General features: G+C 41.1%; 2 protein-coding genes across 8 annotated transcripts in view; one reads left to right on the plus strand and one right to left on the minus strand.

Annotated features, from left to right (window-relative positions):
- The window catches only part of LOC107147452 (carboxyl-terminal PDZ ligand of neuronal nitric oxide synthase protein), a 323,970-nt gene that overhangs the window by 147,615 nt on the left and 151,966 nt on the right, over positions 1–24,389 (minus strand). The gene's annotated exons all lie outside the window — the stretch shown is intronic.
- LOC107147453 (ATP synthase subunit f, mitochondrial-like) lies at positions 738–1,384 on the plus strand. The gene has a single exon (XM_015491919.2). The coding sequence runs from the start codon at positions 738–740 to the stop codon at positions 1,002–1,004; it is 267 nt and encodes an 88-aa protein (XP_015347405.1). The 3' UTR covers positions 1,005–1,384.

The raw sequence follows: 24,389 nt of genomic DNA on the forward strand, positions 1-24,389 counted from the left end.
GCCCAGCACAAGTATGAAGCTAGTATAATTAGCTGTTATCATGACTGCAGCCTTCATAGACCTTTCTGCCCTCTGAACTCCACACTCTCCCCAAAAGTGCCAAGGGTCCTTGTGTTCCCATGCTTTTCCAAATGCAACTTCCTCTAGAAAGGGTCAATCTTTTAGAGCAGCCCACTCAGTGCCTGGCATATGCTAAAGACTATCTTCAGTGCTGGCGATTATGATTCTTCTTGGAACGTTCTTTCCCACCTCTCCTCAAATCCCTTGTGTGGCTAGTTCAAGTCATTCCTCAAGTCTCGGTTCAGATTTTCTTCCCAAGAAGCTTTCCCTTCCACCCTAAATCTACATAGGGTATCTTTTGAATTAGGGTCACTGCTGGTCCCTGTGGGCCTGCTGTGGGTTTCAAAAAGGTTCCCCTTCCTCCAGGTAGTACAGGTCTTGAAGAAAAGAGTATGGGCCTGTACGTGTCCCTTTAGCCAAGAGCCCTTTTGCAGCCACACTGCATAGCTGTGCACCCTGCTCTGCTTCCAGTGTGCATCCATCACATTTATCATACTCCTCTGTGATCCTTCCTTTTCTTATCTATATCCTTTCAGTAGACTCTAAACTCTGCCAGGGCAGGGCCACAATGCTATAAACCAAATCTCCAGTACTTTGTATACTACCCAGAACTTAATAAATGCTCAATAAATAATCGCTGAGGCACAGCCTGGCTCAGTGGACACCAGGACTCCAAGATGGCATCAGTCATGCTAATGAAAGAGAAGAAACTCATGGATGTCAAATTAGGGGAGATTCCAAGCTGGATACTGATGTGGGATTTCACCCCTAAGGACACTGTGGGAGCATTTCAGAGACGATATTACCAGTACTACAACAATTACATCAACGGGGAGAAGGGGAGCATTGCGGGAATCAACATGGTGCTGGCAGCATACATGCTTTTCAGCTACTGCCTTTCTTACAAGAACTTCAAGCACACACGGCGACACAAGTACCATTGAAGAGGTGCCAGTGTGGAGAAAATACTATGTACTCCTGATTGGGACTGTCTCCCCTATGAAGAACTGAAATCATGACCTCATCACGGAACTCTTTCACATCCTGAGTATCAATACCCAATAAAAGAGTAAAATAATAATAATAATAATTGTTGAATACATGAATGGACCATGAAGGAGGACCATATAATATTATATTCTTATATTCTTTCTTTAAGATTGCTTGTATCTTCCACAGTATTCCAGTAGAGACACAAAGGCCCTAAACAACACGTTGACCTTTTATCATTACCCACACATTTATGGATTTTGTCTTCAGTGGAGGGAACACAGATGGTGGTTTCCAGACCCTTCATTCACAGTAACAGTGTAATTTGGACTCCACTGGGAAGCATGCAGTGCTATAAGGTCCCTCATCCAGGTGGCTAATGGTACCTCTGCAATTGCAACTCAACCTAGTGAATGGCTATTCTAGGGCCCAGATGAGCTTGCCCAGGCTTGGCCAGAATGTACAAGCCTAAAATATTTCCTAGAACAATTCAGAAAGTGCTGGAGGTGAGGACTGCTCCTAGGCACTGCCCATATGGCCAGAGACAGGAACCCTGAGCCCCATGCCTCAACACACACCCACTGGCCACATGGTGCTGCAGAACTTGGGCCAATCAGGAAGTTAGTGTGATCTCTGTATTTAAGGAAATTGGCAGTAGCTCCGGCTTACTAAAAAGGAGGGACAATAAAACAATATGGCAGCCTCACCTGGGCAGTTAAGGCATGGGTTTCAATTAGTGTGTCTAGGGTGTTAAGTGGGTGGATGCGCACGGAAGATGCAAAGCTGTGTGGTGGTGGGAGCGGCACCAATCTGAACACCAGGCAGGCTGGTCGGAGCTTTGGCTCCATATTACTGGACAAATCACCTCTCTCTACATCTGTGTCCTCAGTGTTAGCTGGTAATAATATAGAGCCCTTTCTACTTCCAAGAATTTTTTTTCTATTTGATACTGGGATTGAACCCTGGGTGTAGAACCCAGAGGGTGCTCTACCACTGAGCCACATCCCCAGCCATTTTTATTTTTTTATTTTGAGACAGGATCTCAGTAAATTGCCCAAGCTAGCTCAAACTTACAATCCTCCTGCCTCAAATCACCCACGAACCTGGGGTTACAGATGTGCACCACCATACCTAGCTTTTTGGAATGACTTTGAGAATCAAATCAGACAAACACAAGTAAAAGCAATTTAAAAGTAAATAATGCTATTATTATTGAGTTGTATAATTCCTCTACATTATCTCCCTACTTCTGGGCTGCTTTTCCTGTTGGGATGCTCTCCTGTTGCCTTGGTCCTTCATCATGGCATCAGTTAGCCCATTTGTCTTAGGTAGTGATATGACTCCTCTGGGTACATCCCAAGTTTCTTGGGGACAATGATCTCATCATGTATTTTCTTGGGACCTTATGACTTAACACAATTTTCAGATAGTAGTCTCAATGAAAATTGGCTTAACTGAATTTAAACATGTGGTTTACCTATGTGGTTGAGTGTGCACACACCTATATGTTCAAACTTACCATTTTCAGAGATTCAGGCCATAGGAACAATAAAGAAATTCCTTCAGGGAAAGGAACCAAAGAGTGGAATTATTATGTCAAATTTTACTTTACTCAAAATTGAGCTACAAAGTTGAATTTTAGGAATATATGATGTTAAAATCCAATCCAGCCTGGTGCAGTGGCACACGCCTATAATTCCAATGACTCAGGAGACTGAGGCAGGAAGATAACAAATTTGAGGACAATCTGGGAAATATAGGAGACCCTTTCTCAAAAAAAAAAAAAAAGGGCTCCCGGTACTGAGCCCGCGGGGACTGCTTCTTGGAGCCTACCCTTATAGGAGCTTACACCGAGCACGGAGCGGCCGAGTTCCGGCTCCTGGAACTTCCCTGGCCCGGGGCTAGGAGCCCGCGGAAACTGCTTCTCGGTCCGGGTCCTGCTGAGGGCCGGTCAGGACTCACCCGTTGCTTTGGTTGCCCGGCAAGGGGAACGAAATGCTGCCATTCGCATAGGATACCAACATGGCAGAGATCTGATGTCAGCAGAAAGCGGCGGAGGAGAGAACTTCATCAATACCAGCGGCGACAGAAACAGTTGGTCTCCTGGTAGGGGGGGTGAGGCACAGACACCCGAGTCTCCTCAATTTGTCGTCGAGCCAGAGGGGAGGAGCCGGGCCGCCGCCAGCGCCCGGAGCAGGCCCAGCGGCTCGCCAGCGTGGTGACCGCGTGACCCCAATTGGAGAGGGGGCGGAGCGGAGCCGCCACCCGCACCCGCAAGGTGGGCAGACCCGCGACCCAGTGGTACATGGGCGTGGTAGGAGGGGCAGGGCAGAGCCGCCGTTCGCGCTTGCAAGGTAAACAGACCTGTGACAGCCTGGCGGGTCAGGCCCAGTGGCCTGCCAGTGTGGTACACACGTCACCCCAACTGGAGTAGGGGCAGAGCAGATCCTTCTCCCACGCCCGGATCAGGCCCTGCCGGTGTGGTGGTCACGTGACCCCAATTGGAGTGGGGGCGGAGCGGAACCGCCACCCGTGCCCGCAGGGTGAGCAGACCTGTGACCAACCTGCAGATCAGGCCCAGGGGTCCGCAGGCGTGGTAGGAGGGGCAGGGCAGATCCGCCGCCCGCGCCTCCAAGGTAGGCAGACCTGCAACAGACCGGTGGATCAGGCCCAGGAGCCTGCCGGCGTGGTACACACACCACCCTAATTGGAGTAGGGGCAGAGCAGAGTCACCGCCCGTGCCAGGAACAGGCCCAGCGTCCTGCAGGCGGGGTAGTCACGACACCCCATTTGGAATAGGGGCAGAGTAGAACCGCCGCCCGTGTCTGCAGGGTAGGCAAACCTGCAACCGACTGGCGGATCAGAACCGGTGGCCTGCCGGCGTGGTACACTCCTCACCCCAATTGGAGTAGGGGCAGAACAGAGCCGCCGCCAGTTCCCAGAACAGGCACAGCGACCTGCTGGCGTGGTAGCCACGACACCCCAATTGAAATAAGGAGACAGCAGAGCCGCCGCCCGCACCTGCAGGAAAGATACGCAAGCAGTATGAAAAGACAAGGAAAGAAAGGACCACAAGCAATGCAGGTCAACGCAACTTTAGAAGAGGTAACAGCTGCAGCAGATGGAATGTCAGATAAAGAATTCAGGATATACATGCTTCAGATGATCTGGAGTATCAAGGAAGACATTAAACAGCAAAATCAGACAATGAAAGATCACTTCGACAATGAATTACGCAAACAAATCCAGGAAGCAAAGGATCAACTATACAGGGAGATAGAGGTTATAAAAAACAAACAAACAGAAATCCTAGAAATGCAGGAAGCAATAAACCAACTTAAAAACTCAATGGAGAATACTACCAGCAGAGTAGAACACTTAGAAGATAGAACATCAGACAATGAAGACAAAGTATTTCAACTGGAAAAGAACATAGACAGCTCAGCAAGACTGTTAAGAAACCATGAGCAGAACATCCAAGAAATATGGGATAACATTAAGAGACCAAACTTAAGAGTCATTGGGATACAGGAAGGTACAGAGCTCCAAACCAAAGGAATGAGCAGTCTATTCAATGAAATAATACGAGAAAACTTCCCAGACTTGAAGAATGAGACAGAATCCCAAATCCTAGAAGCCTACAGGACGCCGAATGTGCAAAATCATAAGAGATCCACACCTAGACACATTATAATGAAGATGCCCAACATACAGAATAAGGAGAGAATTTTAAAAGCTACAAGAGAAAGGAAGCAGATTACATTTAGGGGTAAGCCAATCAGGATAACAGCTGATCTTTCAACACAGACTCTGAAAGCTAGAAGATCCTGGAATAACATATTTCAAACACTGAAAGAAAATGGGTTCCAACCAAGAATTGTGTATCCAGCGAAATTAAGCTTCAGGATGGAAGATGAAATTAAAACCTTCCACGATAAACAAAAGTTTAAAGAATTCGCAGCTAGAAAACCATCTCTTCAAAACATCCTCGCCAAAGCATTACAGGAAGAGGAAATGGAAAATAACAATGAAAACCAACAGTGGGAGGTAGGACAGTAAAGGGGGGGGAAATAATCAAAGAGGAAAACAAACCATGTTTAGTAACAGAAATAAACAAATATGGCTGGAAGAACAACCCATATCTCAATAATAACCCTAAATGTTAATGGCTTAAACTCACCAATTAAGAGACACAGGCTAGTAGAATGGATCACAAAACAAGACCCAACAATATGCTGCCTACAGGAGACGCATTTGATAGGAAAAGACATACATAGGCTGAAGGTGAAAGGTTGGGAAAAATCATATCACTCATATGGACTTCGGAAACAAGCAGGAGTGTCCATACTCATATCAAATAAAATAGATTTCAAGCCAAAGTTAATCAAAAGGGATAAAGAGGGACACTACATACTGCTTAAGGGAACCATACACCAACAAGACATAACAATCATAAATATTTATGCCCCAAACAATGGTGCAGCTATGTTCGTCAAACAAACTCTTCTCAAGTTCAAGAGTCTAATAGACCACCATACCATAATCATGGGAGACTTCAACACACCTCTCTCGCCACTGGACAGATCTTCCAAACAAAAGTTGAATAAGGAAACTATAGAACTCAATAACACTATTAATAACCTAGACCTAATTGACATATATAGAGTATACCACCCAACATCAAGCAGTTACACTTTTTTCTCAGCAGCACATGGATCCTTCTCAAAAATAGATCATATATTATGTCACAGGGCAACTCTTAGACAATATAAAGGAGTAGAGATAATACCATGCATCTTATCTGATCATAATGGAATGAAACTGAAAATCAACGATAAAAGAAGGAAGGAAAAAGCATACATCACTTGGAGAATGAACAATAGGTTACTGAATGATCAATGGGTTATAGAAGACATCAAGGAGGAAATTAAAAAATTCTTAGAGATAAATGAAAACACAGACACAACATATCGGAATCTATGGGACACATTGAAAGCAGTTCTAAGAGGAAAATTCATTGCTTGGAGTTCATTCCTTAAAAAAAGAAAAAACCAACAAATAAATGATCTCATACTTCATCTCAAAATCCTTGAAAAAGAAGAGCAAAACAACAGCAAAAGAAGTAGAAGGCAAGAAATAATTAAAATCAGAGCTGAAATTAATGAAATCGAAACAAAAGAAACAATTGAAAAAATTGACAAAACTAAAAGTTGGTTCTTTGAAAAAATAAACAAAATCGACAGACCCTTAGCGATGCTAGCGAAGAGAAGAAGAGAGAGAACTCAAATTACTAGCATACGGGATGAAAAAGGCAATATCACAACAGACACTTCAGAAATACAGAAGATAATCAAAAACTATTTTGAATCCTTATACTCCAATAAATTAGAAGATAGTGAAGGCATAGATAAATTTCTTAAGTCATATGATCTGCCCAGATTGAGTCAGGAGGATATAGACAACCTAAACAGACCAATATCAATTGAGGAAATAGAAGAAACCATCAAAAGACTACCAACTAAGAAAAGCCCAGGACCGGATGGGTATACAGCAGAGTTTTACAAAACCTTTAAAGAGGAACTAATACCAATACTTTTCAAGCTACTTCAGGAAATAGAAAAAGAGGGAGAACTTCCAAATTCATTCTACGAGGCCAACATCACCCTGATACCTAAACCAGACAAAGACACTTCAAAGAAAGAAAACTACAGACCAATATCTCTAATGAACCTAGATGCAAAAATCCTCAATAAAATTCTGGCGAATCGGATACAAAAACATATCAAAAAAATTGTACACCATGATCAAGTAGGATTCATCCCTGGGATGCAAGGCTGGTTCAATATACGGAAATCAATAAATGTTATTCACCACATCAATAGACTTAAAAATAAGAACCATATGATCATCTCGATAGATGCGGAAAAAGCATTCGACAAAGTACAGCATCCCTTTATGTTCAAAACTCTAGAAAAACTAGGGATAACAGGAACATACCTCAATATTGTAAAAGCAATCTATGCTAAGCCTCAGGCTAGCATCATTCTGAATGGAGAAAAACTGAAGGCATTCCCTCTAAAATCTGGAACAAGACAGGGATGCCCTCTCTCTCCACTTCTGTTCAACATAGTTCTCGAAACACTGGCCAGAGCAATTAGACAGACGAAAGAAATTAAAGGCATCAAAATAGGAAAAGAAGAACTTAAATTATCACTATTTGCAGATGATATGATTCTATACCTAGCAGACCCAAAAGGCTCTACAAAGAAACTATTAGAGCTAATAAATGAATTCAGCAAAGTGGCAGGATATAAAATCAACACGCATAAATCAAAGGCATTCCTGTATATCAGCGACAAATCCTCTGAAATGGAAATGAGGACAACCACTCCATTCACAATATCTTCAAAAAAAATAAAATACTTGGGAATCAACCTAACAAAAGAGGTGAAAGACTTATACAATGAAAACTACAGAACCCTAAAGAGAGAAATAGAAGAAGATCTTAGAAGATGGAAAAATATACCCTGTTCATGGATAGGCAGAACTAACATCATCAAAATGGCGATATTACCAAAAGTTCTCTATAGGTTTAATGCAATGCCAATCAAAATCCCAACGGCATTTCTTGTAGAAATAGAGAAAGCAATCATGAAATTCATATGGAAAAATAAAAGACCCAGAATAGCAAAAACAATGCTAAGCAGGAAGTGTGAATCAGGCGGTATAGCGATACCAGACTTCAAACTATACTACAGAGCAATAGTAACAAAAACAGCATGGTACTGGTACCAAAACAGGCGGGTGGACCAATGGTACAGAATAGAGGACACAGAAACCAATCCACAAAACTACAACTATCTTATATTTGATAAAGGGGCTAAAAGCATGCAATGGAGGAAGGATAGCATCTTCAACAAATGGTGCTGGGAAAACTGGAAATCCATATGCAACAAAATGAAACTGAATCCCTTTCTCTCGCCATGCACAAAAGTTAATTCAAAATGGATCAAGGAGCTTGATATCAAATCAGAGACACGCCGTCTGATAGAAGAAAAAGTTGGCTACGATCTACATACTGTGGGGTCGGGCTCCAAATTCCTCAATAGGACACCCATAGCACAAAAGTTAATAACTAGAATCAACAAATGGGACTTACTCAAACTAAAAAGTTTTTTCTCAGCAAAAGAAACAATAAGAGAGGTAAATAGGGAGCCTACACCCTGGGAACAAATCTTTACTCCTCACACTTCAGATAGAGCCCTAATATCCAGAGTATACAAAGAACTCAAAAAATTAGACAATAAGAGAACAAACAACCCAATCAACAAATGGGCCAAGGACCTGAACAGACACTTCTCAGAGGAGGACATACAGTCAATCAACAAGTACATGAAAAAATGCTCACCATCTCTAGCTGTCAGAGAAATGCAAATCAAAACCACCCTAAGATACCATCTCACTCCAGTAAGATTGGCAGCCATTATGAAGTCAAACAACAACAAGTGCTGGCGAGGATGTGGGGAAAAGGGTACACTTGTACATTGCTGGTGGGACTGCAAATTGGTGCAGCCAATTTGGAAAGCAGTATGGAGATTTCTTGGAAAGCTGGGAATGGAGCCACCATTTGACCCAGCTATTCCCCTTCTTGGTCTATTCCCTAAAGACCTAAAAAGAGCATGCTACAGGGACACTGCTACATCGATGTTCATAGCAGCACAATTCACAATAGCAAGACTGTGGAACCAACCTAGATGCCCTTCAATAGACGAATGGATAAAAAAAATGTGGCATTTATACACAATGGAGTATTACTCTGCATTAAAAAATGACAAAATCATAGAATTTACAGGGAAATGGATGGCATTAGAGCAGATTATGCTAAGTGAAGCTAGCCAATCCCTAAAAAACAAATGCCAAATGTCTTCTTTGATATAAGGAGAGTAACTAAGAACAGAGTAGGGACGAAGAGCAGGAGAAGAAGATTAACATTTAACAGGGATGAGAGGTGGGAGGGAAAGGGAGAGAGAAGGGAAATTGCATGGTAATGGAAGGAGACCCTCAGGGTTATACAGTGGAGGGGGTAGAGAGAGAGGAGGGGAGGGGAGGGGAGAGGTGGGGAGGGGGGAGGGTGGAGGATGGGAAAGGCAGCGGAGCACAACAGACACTAGTATGGCAATTTGTAAATCAATGGATGTGTAACTGATGTGATTCTGCAATCTGTGTATGGGGTGAAGGTGGGAGTTCATAACCCACTTGAATCAAAGTGTGGAATATGATATGTCAAGAAATTTGTAATGTTTTGAACAACCCACAATAAAAAATTAAAATAAATAAATAAATAAATAAATAAAATAAATAAAAATGAATTTTATTAGCCTGAAAAAAAAAAAAAGAGTTGGGGATATAACTAAGTGGTAAGGCACCCCTGGATTTAATCCCCAGTAACATTTACACACACACACACACACACAGTGTTCAATTCAATCAAATAACTGGAAAAAGAAACTTGCAATAAGATAATATGATCTGAGATTATGAGAGTTACTTTAAGCTGGGTGTGGTGGCTCACACCTGTAATTCCAGTGATTTGGGAGGCTAAAACAGGAGAATCAAAAATTTGAGACCAGTCTGGGAAACTTAGTGAGACTTTGTCTCAAAATTAAAAATAAGTTTAAAAAATTACTGGGGATGTAGCTCAGTGGTATCAGTGGTAAAGTGCTCCTGGGTTCAACCCCCAGTACCAAAAGCGAAACGAAACAACAGTTACTTTACAAACACTTGTTTCAGATAAGCCTCATCAGCTCACCCACGAGCACCTGCCATCTGGGGCTCTCATCTAATTTGGCTTCAGTAATATTCTTACAATAAAAAACTTTGTAATCATAACGAGTAAAAGGTGGCCATTAGTCAAAATATCTGAATGCAAAGAATCATAGAAAATGATATGTGCATACCTTAAACATTTTAAGATAAAACATATAAACATGTATGTTTACTCACAGATTGAAAGCCTTTCCTCTAGGTAGAGGTCCACAGATGAACTTCCTAAAGTCTTTCTTGCATAAATAACATATTATCTCTAATTTCTAGTTTTGCTTTCATCCAAGTAGATTAAGACTAAAAAACATTTGGCTGAGTAATACGGATGCAAGACCCTTCTACAGTTTTCAGTTTTCCTCTAACATTTTTATTGTTATCTTCTTCTCCATGCCTGATTCACTGGTGACTTTTTTTGTAGTAACTCACTTTAAAAAACATTTTTTAAATTTATTTTTATTATTTTAATTTATTCTAATTTGTTATATATGACAGGAAGAAGCATTACAATTCACATTACACATATAAAGCACAATTTTTTATGTCTCTGGTTATACACAATGTAGAGTCACACCATTTGTGCCTTCATACATGTACTTTATTTTTTTTTAAAGAGAGAGAGAATTTTTTAATATTTATTTTTTTAGTTTTCAGTGGACACAACATCTTTATTTTATTTGTATGTGGTGCAAATAAAATAGGATCGAACCCAGTGCCCCGCGCATGCCAGGCAAGCACGCTACTGCTTGAGCCACATCCCCAGCCCCTTCATACATGTACTTAGGGTAATCTCATTCCACTGTCTTTCCTATCTCCATACTCCTTCCCTTTCCCTCCCTCCCCTTTGCCACATCTAGAGTTTGTCTAATCTTCCCATGTTCCCCCTCCCAACCCCATTATAAATCAGCATCATTATATCAGAGAAAACATTCAGCATTTGGTTTCTTGGGATTGGCTTACTTCACTTAGCATTATCTTCTCCAACTCGTAGTGCCAGCTGTTTCTGCTTTGGGTCTATCACCCAGGTAGATTTTTGCACCCTTTTTCCTTTGTATTTCTCAAATATCCTTAAAAGGTGTAAAGAAGTGGCAGGATGATGACTGGAAAGATAAGTGGCTTCATTGATTTTGGAATAATTGGAAAGGGGTATATATTCCCCAAATATATATATTCCCCAAATAATTGGGAAGGGGTATATATTCCCCAAAGATAAACTTAAATGCCGCAGTCTGGCTGGGCACAATCAGGAGCCACTTGTCAAAAGAAACTAACTTTATTTTTAGAACCACACACGCCAAACAAAACAGCCTCTCAGGAAAAACCCTCAGAGCCTCAACTGCCACCACCGGCTTTCCACAAGCCTCTCTCTCCCCCACAAGCTTCTCTCCACCTCCCACAATCCTCCTGCTCTTGAGGCCGATTGGCTGGGTCACGTGGGCGGAGCCAAAAAAGTCCCCCAATGAGCAGCTCCGTGGTCTGAAAGGGCAGGGAAACAGCCCAATGAGCATCACCGCAGAGGAGCCAATCAGCTAGATGTTGCTGGGGCCGCTGTGAGCCAATCATCAGCCGGCAGCTGGAAGTTTGCTGGGGCCCCTTCGGCTGTGGCTCTCAACACAACTCCATCCTTTTTACCTGCAAATGCCATGATTTTATTTATTGCTGAGTAATATTCCATTGTGTATATATACCAAATTTTCTTTATCTACTCATCTATTGAAGGGCATCTAGGTCAGTTCCACAGTTTAGCTATTGTGAACTGTGCTGCTATAAACACTGATGTGGCTGTGTCCCTGTAGTAGGCTGTTTTTAAGTCCTTTGGATATAGACCGAGGAGAGGGATAGCTGGGTCAAATGGTGATTCCATTCCCAGTTTTCCAAGGAATCTCCATCCTGCTTTCCAGATTGGCTGCACCAATCTGCAGTCCCACTAGCAATGTATGAGTGTGCCTTTTTCCCCACATCTTCACACAACACTTATTGTTGTTTGTATTCTTCTGTTTGGAGTGAGATGAAATCTTAGGGTAGTTTTGATTTGCATTTCTCTAATTGCTAGAGATGTTGAACATGTTTTTCATATATTTGTTGATTGTATATCTGAGAAATGTCTGTTCAGTTCCTTGGATGATTGATTGATTGGGTTATTTGTCTTTTTGATGTTAAGATTTTTGAGTTCTTTATACATCTTAGAGATTAGTGCTCTATCTGATGTGTGGGGGGTAAAAATTTGCTCCCATTCTATAGGCTCTCTATTCACCTTACTGATTGTTTCTTTTGCTGACAAGAAGCTTTTTAGTTTGAATCCATCCCATTTATTAATTCTTGATTTTAATTCTTGCGCTATAGGAGTCTTATTAAGGAAGTCAGGGCCTAATCCAACATGATAGAGATTTGGGCCTACTTTTTCTTCTATTAGGTGCAGGGTCTCTGGTTTAATTCCTAGGTCCTTGATCCACTTTGAGTTGAGTTTTGTGCATGGTGAGAGATAGGGGTTTAATTTCATTTTGTTGCACATGGATTTCCAGTTTTCCCAGAACCATTTGTTGAAGAGGCTATCTCTTCTCCAATGTATGTTTTTGGTGTCTTTGTCTAATATAACTGTAATGATGTGGGTTTGTCTCTGTGTCCTCCATTTTGTACCACTGGTCTACAAGCCTATTTTGGTGCCAATACCATGCTGTTTTTGTTACTATTGCTCTGTAGTATAGTTTAAGGTCTGGTATAGTGATGCCACCTGCTTCACTCTTCTTGCTCAGGATTGCTTTAGCTATTCTGGGTCTCTTATTTTTCCTGATGAATTTCATGACTGATTTTTCTATTTCTATGAGGAATATCATTGGGATTTTGATTGGAATTGCATTAAATCTGTGTAATGCTTTTGGAAGAACAGTCATTTTGACAATATTAATTCTGCCTATCCAAGAACAAGGTAGATCCTTCCATCTTCTAAGGTCTTCTTTAATTTCATTCTTTAGAATTCTGTGGTTATCATTGTAGAGGTCTTTCACCTCTTTCATTAAGTTGATTCCCAAGAATTTTTTTTTTTGAGGCTATTGTAAATGGGGTAGTTTTCCTCATTTCCCTTTCAGAGGATTTGTCACTGGCATACAGAAATGCCTTTTATTTATGGGTGTTGGTTTTACATCTTGCTACTTTGCTGAATTCATTGATTAGTTCTAGAAATTTTCTTGTGGAATTTTTTGGGTCTTCTAGGTATACAATCATATTGTTGGCAAATAGTGCTAATTTCAGTTCCTCTTTTCCTATCCATATCCCTTTAATTTCTTTCATCTGTCTAATTGCTCTGGTTAGTTTTTCAAGAACTATGTTAAATAGAAGTGGTGAGAGAGGGCATCCCTGTCTTGTTCCAGTTTTTAGAGGGAATGCTTTCAATTTTTCTCCATTTAGAATGATGTTGGCCTTGGGCTTAGCATAGATAGCTTTTACAATATTGAGATATATTCCTATTATCCCTAGTTTTTCTAGTGTTTTGAACATAAAGGTGGGCTATATTTTATTGAATGATTTTTCTGCATCTATTGAGATGATCATATGATTCTTTAAGTCTACTGATGTGATGAATTACATTTATTGATTTCCATATGTTTAGCCAACCTTGCATCACTGGGATGAGCAACTCACTTTTATCAATTTTGTTCCAAATGTTTATTTAGTTTTATAAACACAGCAATTATAGGAGACTAAATGTGAAGAAAGCCTCACACATAGTAAGTGCTCAATGAAAATTAGCTACCTTTTGTACACATATTTCACTCATATATCATAATTACTCAATTACAGTAAGAAATTTAACTGATGCAAGCAGACTTAGGAACTCAGACAATTAACTCTTGGTATACACTCAATCCAAATGGAAGGAGTAGCAAGCATTCTAGGGACATGTAAGACAACAGGAACATGAACATGTAGCATTCATAATCATTAATATGTTTGAAAAGGGAATGAAGACAAATTAGAAAGTTAAATGAAGGTCACTTGAAAGAGCTTCTTCCCTGATTAAGTCCTTCAAGCCTTTTACCCTTCACTGTGAATGCCATCTACAACTGGGGACAGTGTGGAACATGGCGCAGGAACCCACACAAAGGCAAACAGTAAAGGGGTAAGTAGGGGCTGAACCCCTCTCTAAGCCATGCATCCTGGCACAGGGCTCCATCCATCCAAAGAAAAGGCACCTTTCCCTAACTCCCATATCCATCCTCCTCATTCTCCCCCAGCGTCTGTTCTTGCTCAAGCACACATTACAGAGAGCACAACTAAAGCAGAACATCAGATTAGTGCACTGTAGCATACTGTAAATGACACCTTCATTAAAAACTACAGCATAGGCCTGGGGGTGTAGCTCAATGGTAGAGCACCTGCTTAGAATGCCCAAGTTCCTGGGTTCCCTCTCCAGTCCTGGGGGCAGGGCAGCAAAGTCAAATTTAAAGTATGCTTGCATATGCAATGCAATATACTTCTTTCAGACCAGGCCCAACCATAAATATGGATATAGCAACACTGCACTGAACCTAGCAGTGCCTGGCAATGTGAAGTGTGCCTCACATTCCTCTCACTTCATCCTCAGAGGCAGGCAAAGGACTTACCTATTTCTCATACTTTCTGAAAAGGACTCACATTTCTATTGAAAGTAACAAAAGTTTTTATTTGTAGAGTGCACTTTTTTTTTTCAACAACACAGTACATTGTTATTATTTCTACTTGGAAAGAAGAGGAAACTTTGAAAATGAAATACCGTGCTATAGTTTGGATCTGCAATGTTCCCCAAAGGTTCATGTTGAAGGCTTGGTCTCCAATACAGCTTTGCTCAAAGGTGGGGCTTTTGGAAAATGGGTTCATGATTGAACGGAATGGACTACTGTGAGGGGGTAAAAGCTATAAAAGGTAGTGAATAGCCCTGAAGTGTTCATCTTATCCCCAGACCCTTCCTCTCCTTTCCTTGCTCTCTCTCTTTCTTGCCCAGATCCCAAAACAATGGAGTCAGCTGACAACAAACAGGCTGAATTCTGAAACCTTAAGACATTGAGCTGTTTTTTTCTCAGATATTTTGTCACATTAAAAGGAAGCTGACAAAACATGCATTTATTTATTTGGACTCATAATGTTTGTTTTCCTTATCACTTTCCTAAAAACCACTTAACATATTTACTTTCTTTTTTATTGATTTTTGTATATATGACAGCAGAATGCATTACAATTAATATTACACACAAAGAGCACAATTTTTTTTCAAATCGCTGGTTGTATATATTCACACCAATTCATGTCTTCATACATGTACTTTGTATATGTTCATCACATCCCACCATCATTTCTAACCCCATGCCCCCTCCCTTCCCCTCCTGCCCCTCCGCCCTGTCTGGAGTTCGTCTATTCCTCCCATGCTCCTGCTCCCTACCCCTCTATGAATCAGACTCCTTATATCAGATAAAACATTTGGCATTTTGTGGGAGGTGCACTTAACTTTTTCAAAATACACAGTCAAAACTTTCCCTGCAGCTGGCTCAGTGTGCATGCCTGTAATTCTAGCAACTCAGGAGGCTGAGGCAGGAGGACCACAAGTTTGAGGCCAGCTTGGGCAACTGACACCCTGTGTCAAAATAAAAAAAAATAAAAAGGGGTGGGGATATAACTCAGTGGTATAGTGCCCCTGGTTTCAATCCCTAGTACCCAAACACTTTCCCTATAAAATCTCTCTTTAGGTGCTATCTGACAAAGTATTAGAATGGATGGTCTGTGTCCACTTGAGTTGCATATTCTTTTAGTTCTAAAGGAGTCAGTTAAATTTACTTCTTTAGATCTCACTTTTTTCAATCAACTGTCAATAGTCTGTGTTAATTTTCAATAGAAGTATCAAAGCTAATCCAAAATCATATAGGTGTTTAAATCTTATTGACGAGTATGGTTTGGACTTGGTTTGAACCCCAACAGCCCACATGTTGGAGGCTTGGTTCCCAGGGTGGTGACAGTGGAAGGCAATGCAGCCTCTAAGAGGTGAGGCCTACTGTTAAGTCCTTGGGCCCTTGGAGGGGACTCAAATAGTTCTAGAACCATCCCATGGTAGTTCTCAGAAGAGGATCATTATAAAAGTCTGAGCCTGCTCTACCCTACCTCCAGCTTCTCTAGCTTCCCGACTGCAATGTGATTGTTTACTCCTGCATGAGCTACCATCATTGCTATCTGCCATGATATAATACAGCTGACAGAGGGCCCTCACCAGAACTGATCTCATAACTGTGAGCAAAACAAACCTTACTTTATAGACTGATTCAGGTAATCCGTAGTAGTAATGGAAAAACAAACATATTACCAGCATCACATCTATCACAGAACAGACATTGAGCATAAAAAGGGATGGTTTCCTGGTGGTTTCAGTGCCCATGTAAATTCTTTGCAAAATGGGAATAGAGATAGAATGTGACTAGAGCCCAAAAGTGAATAACTGGCCAGCAAAGGGCTAGAAATCAAATCTAAATCTCCTGACCTCCAACTCCAGAAGCTTACTTCTTCCCTAGCTCCAATTTTATAATCAAATGGCTTAACAAGGGCTTGACAGGTTCAAAGTCAACATTAAAAAACATCAGATTCCACCAGCACAATCTTTGGCCTTTGTCTCTAATGAGAATTAACCCAATTAAAATTTCAACATCAGTCTAACCTGAGGGACCTTGGCTTTCAGCCTGAAGCTCTTGAAAACACTTGATTAACTCAGGAGTTCCTGCTATAAAGAGTTGAGAGTCTGCTCCAGCAGAGATGGGCCGGCCTCAGCACTAAGTAGGAACTGTGCTGGTTTAAATGGGCACCCCACCAGACACCAAGACGCATTCAATTTAACACATGGATTGTGCTTCCACGAGGGCTGGGGTTATCCAAGGCACTGATGGACACGCTACCATCAAGGTGACACTGGCTTCACTCTCAAGCAATTAGCAATTTAGCTAGACAAGGCTCCTCCAATGCCTGAGGGGGAAGGTGGACACAGGTCAGTAAGGCAGCAAAACCTGAATGCAGAACAGACTGATAAAAGGAAGCCTCAAACCCACCAGCCTCTTCTGCAATCAGTGAAGCAGCCTGTGAGCTATGGGTTTCAATTTATAAAGACTATTCCCCTAATGAAGACAGGAAGGAGAATAGAGGAAAAGATAATTTTCCACCCCCACATACGCACATACATATACAAAAAAAAAAAATGGGCTGGAAATTTCTTTCAAGAATGCAAAGGGTGAAAAGGGGAGACGGAGGACTAGAAGAATGACTTGCTCTGCCTCCTTTGCTAATGGTTTGGAGTTCGCTGTCATGTTACACAATGAAGGAATGTTCAGAGGTGAAGTGATTAGATTATGAGAGCTGCAACCTCATCAGTGAATTAATCCATCTGCTAGATTAATAATCTGAATGGATTACTAGGTGGTAATTGTAGGCAGGTGAGAAGTGGCTCCAGCACTGGTAGCATGCCCTTGCGGATTATACTTTCCTCTGCCACACTCTTCTGCCATGATGCTCTACCTCACAGACCCAAAGCAGACTCTAGAGTAAGCTGACTATGGACTGAGACCTGTGAAACTGTGAGCCCAAAAGAAACTTTTCCTCCTCTCAATTGTTCTCATTAGGTATTTTAGTCACAGCAGTGAAAAGCTAATAATATACTCCTCGTTGCTTAACAGGGCAACATTCAGGAAAAGCATGTAGTTTAATGACAGACAGACAGGAGTAGAAAGTCAGGTCCCCTAGTAACTCCCTGGGCACCTGTTCAAGCTAGAAGTCTTTCAGCTGTGAAAATATGAATGACATGTTATAAGAGATTAAGTCAACTAAAAACTTTTCTGGGTTTCAATAAGATAGCATTTATAATGTACCGAACATAGGTTCAGGCACTTATCAGATGGTAATATTATGGTAGTGTTTTAAATTAATAATGGAGGAAAGTTTTAGTACAAGTGCCTGGAAAATGATAGGTAGTCACAATTGTTAGTTGGCATTAAAAAGCTGGAGAGCTACCTGCATGGGGATGTGGAGTTGGCCTATGATGTGAAAAGAAGCCAGGTAAAGGGAATTCAGTAATGAAGTCAAAGACTTTGATAATGGCAGATCACTAAACATCTGTGGAATGAACGAATGAGAATTTAAATAACTGGCCTATCCTTGTCATTTACAACATAACTCTAAGCTGGGACTGGAAAAGTGGCATGAAAAACAACTGTGCTCCTAACCAATTCTCAGAGAATATCTCTGTCCTATTTTTCTTCTCAAAGGGATGGGACCTGCTGAGCTCTCAGATTTCCAGTTCTCAGATTCCATACTTCTATGATTCATACAACTAATGAGACGGGTGTCACATAGATCTGACCACATATATGGATGCATATGTGTGTAAAAGGATGTGACTACAAATACACTTATGTCACGAGTGGATGAGACAGGCATGTGTTCCTTTGCAACCAGCTCTATGTGGACGCAGAGATAAAATGCCAGGAATTAATCACCATCACCTTTTTTTGTACCTACTCCTTTGCCTCTAATTACACTGGCAGGCACATAAGCCTGGTTTTATTTATTTATTTTTTAGTTTTTTAAGCCTGGTTTTAATTAAGCAGAGCACTAACTGCATCACTCTAGCCACCAAAGCTTTGATCTCCCCATGGGGCATGTTTCTGCACTGTTGACCATGCTCCAAAAGCCTGAAATACAAGCCAGCAAGAGCCTTTGACAGTTCAGCCTTGACCAACTCTCATGGCCCCTTTACAGGTATGTGCAGCAGTGCTGGCCCCCAGAGGTGCAGAGGCCAAGGAAACGTCCAGAAAGGCACAGAAAGCTCAAGTTGCAAAGCACCAATCTCAGCACCAGGGAAGGTATCTTCAGTTCATGGAAGTCCTAGGGATTAAAGTCAGAGGCATGCTACCACTAAGCCATATCCCCAGCCCTCTTTATTTTTTATTTTGAGACTGAGTCTCACTAAGTTGCCTAGGCTGGCCTCCAACTTGCAATCCTCCTGCCTCCTTAATTAACTATAGCCAAAAATGTCTCTTCCCTGAGATAGCCCACAATTTCCCTTGAATGTGTATCTGTTTTCCTCAATAAACCTGCCCATGTCTCTTAAATTTTTTTTTTTAGAATTTTAATATTTATTTTTTAGTTTTTTGTATGTGGTGCTGAGGATCGAACCCGGGCCGCACACATGCCAGGCGAGCGCGCTACGGCTTGAGCCACATCCCCAGCCCCATGTCTCTTAAATTTAAAAAAAAATAATAATAATAAGTTCATCAAGTGTGCCTAGGGCTAAGAATTGTTAGGGGAAATGAAAATGGCTGCTGGTGGACACAGTGAGTCTTCTTGGGACGGTGAAATGGTATATTGAGTGTGGTCATGGTGGAACAACTTTGAAAATACTAAAATATATGACATAAAAATTATTTTAAAGCAAAAATTTATTGACTTGATTATGTTCGAAACACTGTTGTACATGCTATAATCTAAAAATATACTAAAAGCCACTAAATTATATACTTCAAATGGGTAAGTTTTGTGTGGTATTTAAATTATGTCTCAGTAAAGATGCTACTTTAAAAGAAGTCCATCAAGTAAAAGAAAGGTGCCATACTTGCAGGGTACCGGAAAAATGGTCAGGTGCCCATGATTGTGGTGATCTCAATGTGCAGTGAGACTCAGGGTCACAGTCACCTAACAGCCCCTCCAACCACAGCCATGTAAAAGCAGCCAACAAGCTAGGTATGGTAATCCCAGCAACTCGGGAGGCTGAGAAAGAGGATCATAGGTTCAAGTTCAGCCTGAGCAACATAGTCAGACCTCATCTCAAAACAATAAAAAGGACTGGAGATGTCGGTTAGCAGTTAAGCACCCCTGGGTTCAATCTCCAGTATAAAGACAAATACATACCTGCATATATAAAAGCAGTGGACATTGGGATGGGAGGATCTACTAAGCAGTACTGTTTAGCCATAAGACTGAATCCAAAAAGAGGTTTCATCCATAGCCTAGTGGTTTTCAGAATGTAATCCCTGGACCAGCAATATCTGGGAACCTTGAAAAACCAGTGCTGGGTCCTGTCCCAGACCTACTGAAACAGAATATCTGGAGCAGGGCCCAGCAATCTGCTAAAATATTTTGATGAGCAACTTCATTCTTAAGGGCACAAACTACAGGGCAAGGCTATATAAATTTGAATTTTGTATCATCCTCTGTGTGAACTTCAGCAAGGTACCAAGTTCCATGTATTAGTTTCTCACATATGCAACCCTATCTCTATATGACAGGGTTATTAAGAGAGTTACAAGAGTCAATTCATGACAAGCATGTACAACAGTGTTTAGTGCATAATAAAGTCGATAAATTTTTGCTTTAAAAGAATTTTTATGTCAGATTCAAAGTTCGGCTCAAGGACTTTCAGCCTTTCTAGGACAACAGGCAGGTAAACAGAACTAAAATACAAAAGAAAGGCCCACAGCCAGGCCAGTGGTGCATACCTGTAATCCTTACAACTTGGGAGGCTGATATAGGAGAATCACGGGTTCCAGACCAGCCTGGGCAACTTAGCAAGATCCTGTCTCAAAAAAATAAAAAGGACTGGGGACATAGCTCAATGGTAGAGCACCCCTGGGTTCAATCCTCAGTACGAGAGAGAGAGAGAGAGAGAGAGAAATGCACAAAATGAGCTGTCTTACAGCTATGTACAGACCTTTCCCCAACACACACACACACACACACACCACCACCACCACCACCACCACCACCACCACCACCACCACCACCAAAGAAGATCACAGCATTCCTATCTTCAGCTTCCCTAAAGAAAACAGAAAAGAACTTCTACTTTTTATGAAAGAGCAGAGAGAATAAAAAGCTCTGTATAAACGAGGAAAATCAATTCCAATAACAGCCTTTTAATCCCCTGATCCCTGAGAGGAAGAAAGAAAATGAACAATGCCTAGCATTCCAATCATAGCCATTACCAAGCAGCTTTGAACAGAAACTGAATAAACCATCATCTCTTACCCCATAAACCTGGAAAGATGACGTTTGCTGCTATCTTGAGGACTCCTAGCTTGACTTTTCAAGCTCATAATGACAAGAGCTTTGCACCTAGGCTCTTGGTCATGGTGGAGTTAATTCCATTTCCCCTGCATCCACTTTCCTCCCAAACTTTGACCAACGTGAGTCTCAGGGCCTGAACCTCCAACAAGCTCCATTGCCTGAAGTTACAGAGGTAACGTCTTTGCTATGAGAGAATGGACAGCATGAGAATGAACGGTGTGCTCACTGAAGACAACTGGAAAATGCATAAGTGTAGGAAGAAGAAATCAGAACAGCTCACTACCACTTCCCACAGTTAACTGCTGTTAATGTTTTGGTGTATTTCCTTTCAAACTTTTTCAATACCCGGGTTTCTGTTTGGAGTTTTGTTATTGCCACAGATTGATACTCTATTCATTCACAATTTTTTTTTTCTTTTAGCCAGTATTGAGGACAGAACCCAGGGGCAGTTTACCACTGAGTTACATATTTGTTCCTTTTTCATTTTTTATTTTGAGACAGGGTTTCCCTAAGTTGCTGAGGCTAGTCTCGAACCTGGGATCCTCCTGTTTCAGCCCCTTAAGTCTCTGAGATTACAGGTGTGACCCATGACACCCAGCCCTTTCCCATTTTTAAATTGGCTTATTTATTTTATTGTTGTTAAGTTGTAACTCTGTAAAAATATTCTGGATATTAACATTTTCTCAGAGAGTATGATTTTGCAAACATTTTCTCTCATTATGTATGATGCATTTCACTTTACTCTTTCCTTTGATGCATGGAAAGCTTTAATTTTGATATAGTCCCATTTATGTTTTTATTTTTGTTGCTTTAATTTCAATAATAAATCTAACCCAACATATTGAAATATTATTTCACTATGTAATCAACATAAAATTATTAATGAGATAGCTAAAATTTTTATACTGTGTATATCTAAATCTGGTGCACATTTTATGACAGCAATTTTTTTTCTTTCTTTCTTTCTTTTTGGTACCTGGGATTGAACTCAGGGGCACTTAACCACTGAGCCGCATCCCCAGCCTTTTTTAAAATTTTTTGTTTTGAGATAGGGTCTTGTTAAGTTGCTTAGGAGCTCACTAAGTTGCTAAGGCTGGCTTTGAACTTGTGATCCTCCTATGTAAGCCTTCCGAGCCTCAGGGATTACAGGCATGAGCCACTGTGCCTGGCATGACAGCACATCTTAATTCACACTAGCACATTTGAACTACCCAATAATTGTGTATACTTAGTGGCCACTGTATTGGATAGTGCCATGTATAGGACCCAGCTACCCAGCTCCATTATCAAAAAGCAAGGCAAAGCAGAGAATTGAAGCTGAGAGGCAATAAATTGATAACTGTCACAGAATTAGAGTAATGGAATATTACAAATAATTGAAGATGATGTTCTAAAAGTTGTAGAATTTTGGTAAAGACTGATATTATGTTAAAGAACAGCATATAGAATTGTGAATGAAGCTGGGCACACCAGATGTCTCAAAATAAAAAAAAATCAAAAGGACTGAGGATTAGCATTTGCTATCATGTGAGGCCCTGAGTTCCATCCCCCAAATAAAAAATAAAATAAAATAAAATAAAAAATGGGGCAGAGGGGTGAGAGAGAGAGAGAGAGGGAAAAAAAGGAAGAAAAAGAGAAATTTGTATACCCACACGAATGGCAGCATTATTCACAATTGGCAAAAGGTAGAGCAACTGCCCATCCATTGACAGATGAATGTGTACATAAAATGTGTCCTAGATGTACAAAAGGATATTATTCAGCCTTTAAAGGAGGAAATCCGGACACATGCTACAACAAGGACAAACCCTGGGGACACTATGCTAAGCTAAATAAGCCAGTCACACACAAAAAATACTGTAAGATTCCACTTAAATGAGGAACCTAAAACATTCAAATTCATGGAAACAATAGAACAGTGATTGCCAGGGGCTGGGAGAAAAGAAAGGAGAGGTGTTTTCTCTGGACATAAAGTTTCAGATTTGAAAGATGAAAAAGTTCTGGAGATGGGGTACACACCAACAACAGAACTATACACTTAAAAATGGTTACGTTGGCAAATTTTATGCTGAGTCTATTCCACACAATTAGAAAATTAGGATCTCCTGGTTCTCTTGAGCTTTTGAAGGTGGCTACTCAAAATTCTGAAATTACGTATGTGCTTGCATGACATTTCTAGTGGATGAGCTGCTCTAGACATTCCTCCATTGCCAGCTGACACAGTGCCAGGTCTTGTCAGCAGAGGGTGGTGAGAGGACACTGAGGGAGGAAGGGTTTCTGTTCCTGGTTCCAGTGCTCTTGTTTTGCTTCTATGGCACAGCAGGCAACTTCCTGGCAGATGGCACATGGGAGACCCAATGGCACACACCCCTCCATCCAGTTTTGCTGGCACCCTAGTGGACAGCTTCCTGCTTATGAGCCCTGTCCTGGGGCACCCCAGTGACTTTTCTGCCATCTGGGGGTGCAAGCACTGACTCTGCAAGGAGCTCTGAGTCACAATTTTGGGAGATCCTTTTTCTTTATTTGAATATTCTCCCTCAACCCTACAGATAGATGCTGCTCTGTGGGTTAGTCAGCTTTTCATTGCTGTGACAAAACACCTAAGATAATCAACTCGATAAGGGAAAAGGTTTCATCTGACTCATGGTTTCTACAGTCACTGGCTCTCTTGCTTTGGGTCTCTAGTGGCACAGTATGTCAGGGAAGGATCCGGTGGTTGAGAAGGACTGTTCACCTCCTGGTGGACAGAATCAAAAAGAGAGACCCCAGAAGGGGCCAGGGGCCCAATATCTCCTTCAAAGTTACACTCCCATGATCTAACTTCCTTCCACCGGGTCCAAACCAGTAATGGTTCCTCCACCTCCTCAAAGCACTGCAGGCTAGTGACCAAGCCATTCATACATGGGCCTTTGGGGAGCACTTCCAAATTATAGCATCTTGTATGCTTTAGAGTTCTCTTTACCCACTTAATAGTTCATTCTCATTTACTATTTAATAATTTTTTATATTAAATTTTTCTGAAAAGTATGAGTACGGTTTCTGTCCCCTGACTATACCCTATTGGATACAAATAGTAGTGAGGAAAAATAAATTGCTGAAGGAGTGTGAAAGAGACCTTGAGCAGCTGTCATGCACCCTTCATTTTCCATTGTTCTTCTGTCCTGCCCCTTGTCCTGTTTCCAATTTCCCAAAAGCAGGAATGTATTTTTCACTATACCACCACTCTTGGAGTATCATTCAGGAGCACTTCGTGAAGTCAAATTGAGGAGTCAATCAAGAAATATGTCTTCTAAGCTGGGTATGGTGGTGCATGCCTGAATTCCCAATGGCTCAGGAGGCTGAGGCAAGAGGATCACAATTTCTTTTTATTTTTTTATTAATTTTTTTACTTATATATGACAGTGGAATGCATTACAATTCTTATTACACATATAGAACATATTTTTTCATCTCTC

Source organism: Marmota marmota, unplaced genomic scaffold (assembly GCF_001458135.2).
Source record: "Marmota marmota marmota unplaced genomic scaffold, marMar, whole genome shotgun sequence".
Lineage (NCBI taxonomy): Eukaryota > Metazoa > Chordata > Mammalia > Rodentia > Sciuridae > Marmota > Marmota marmota.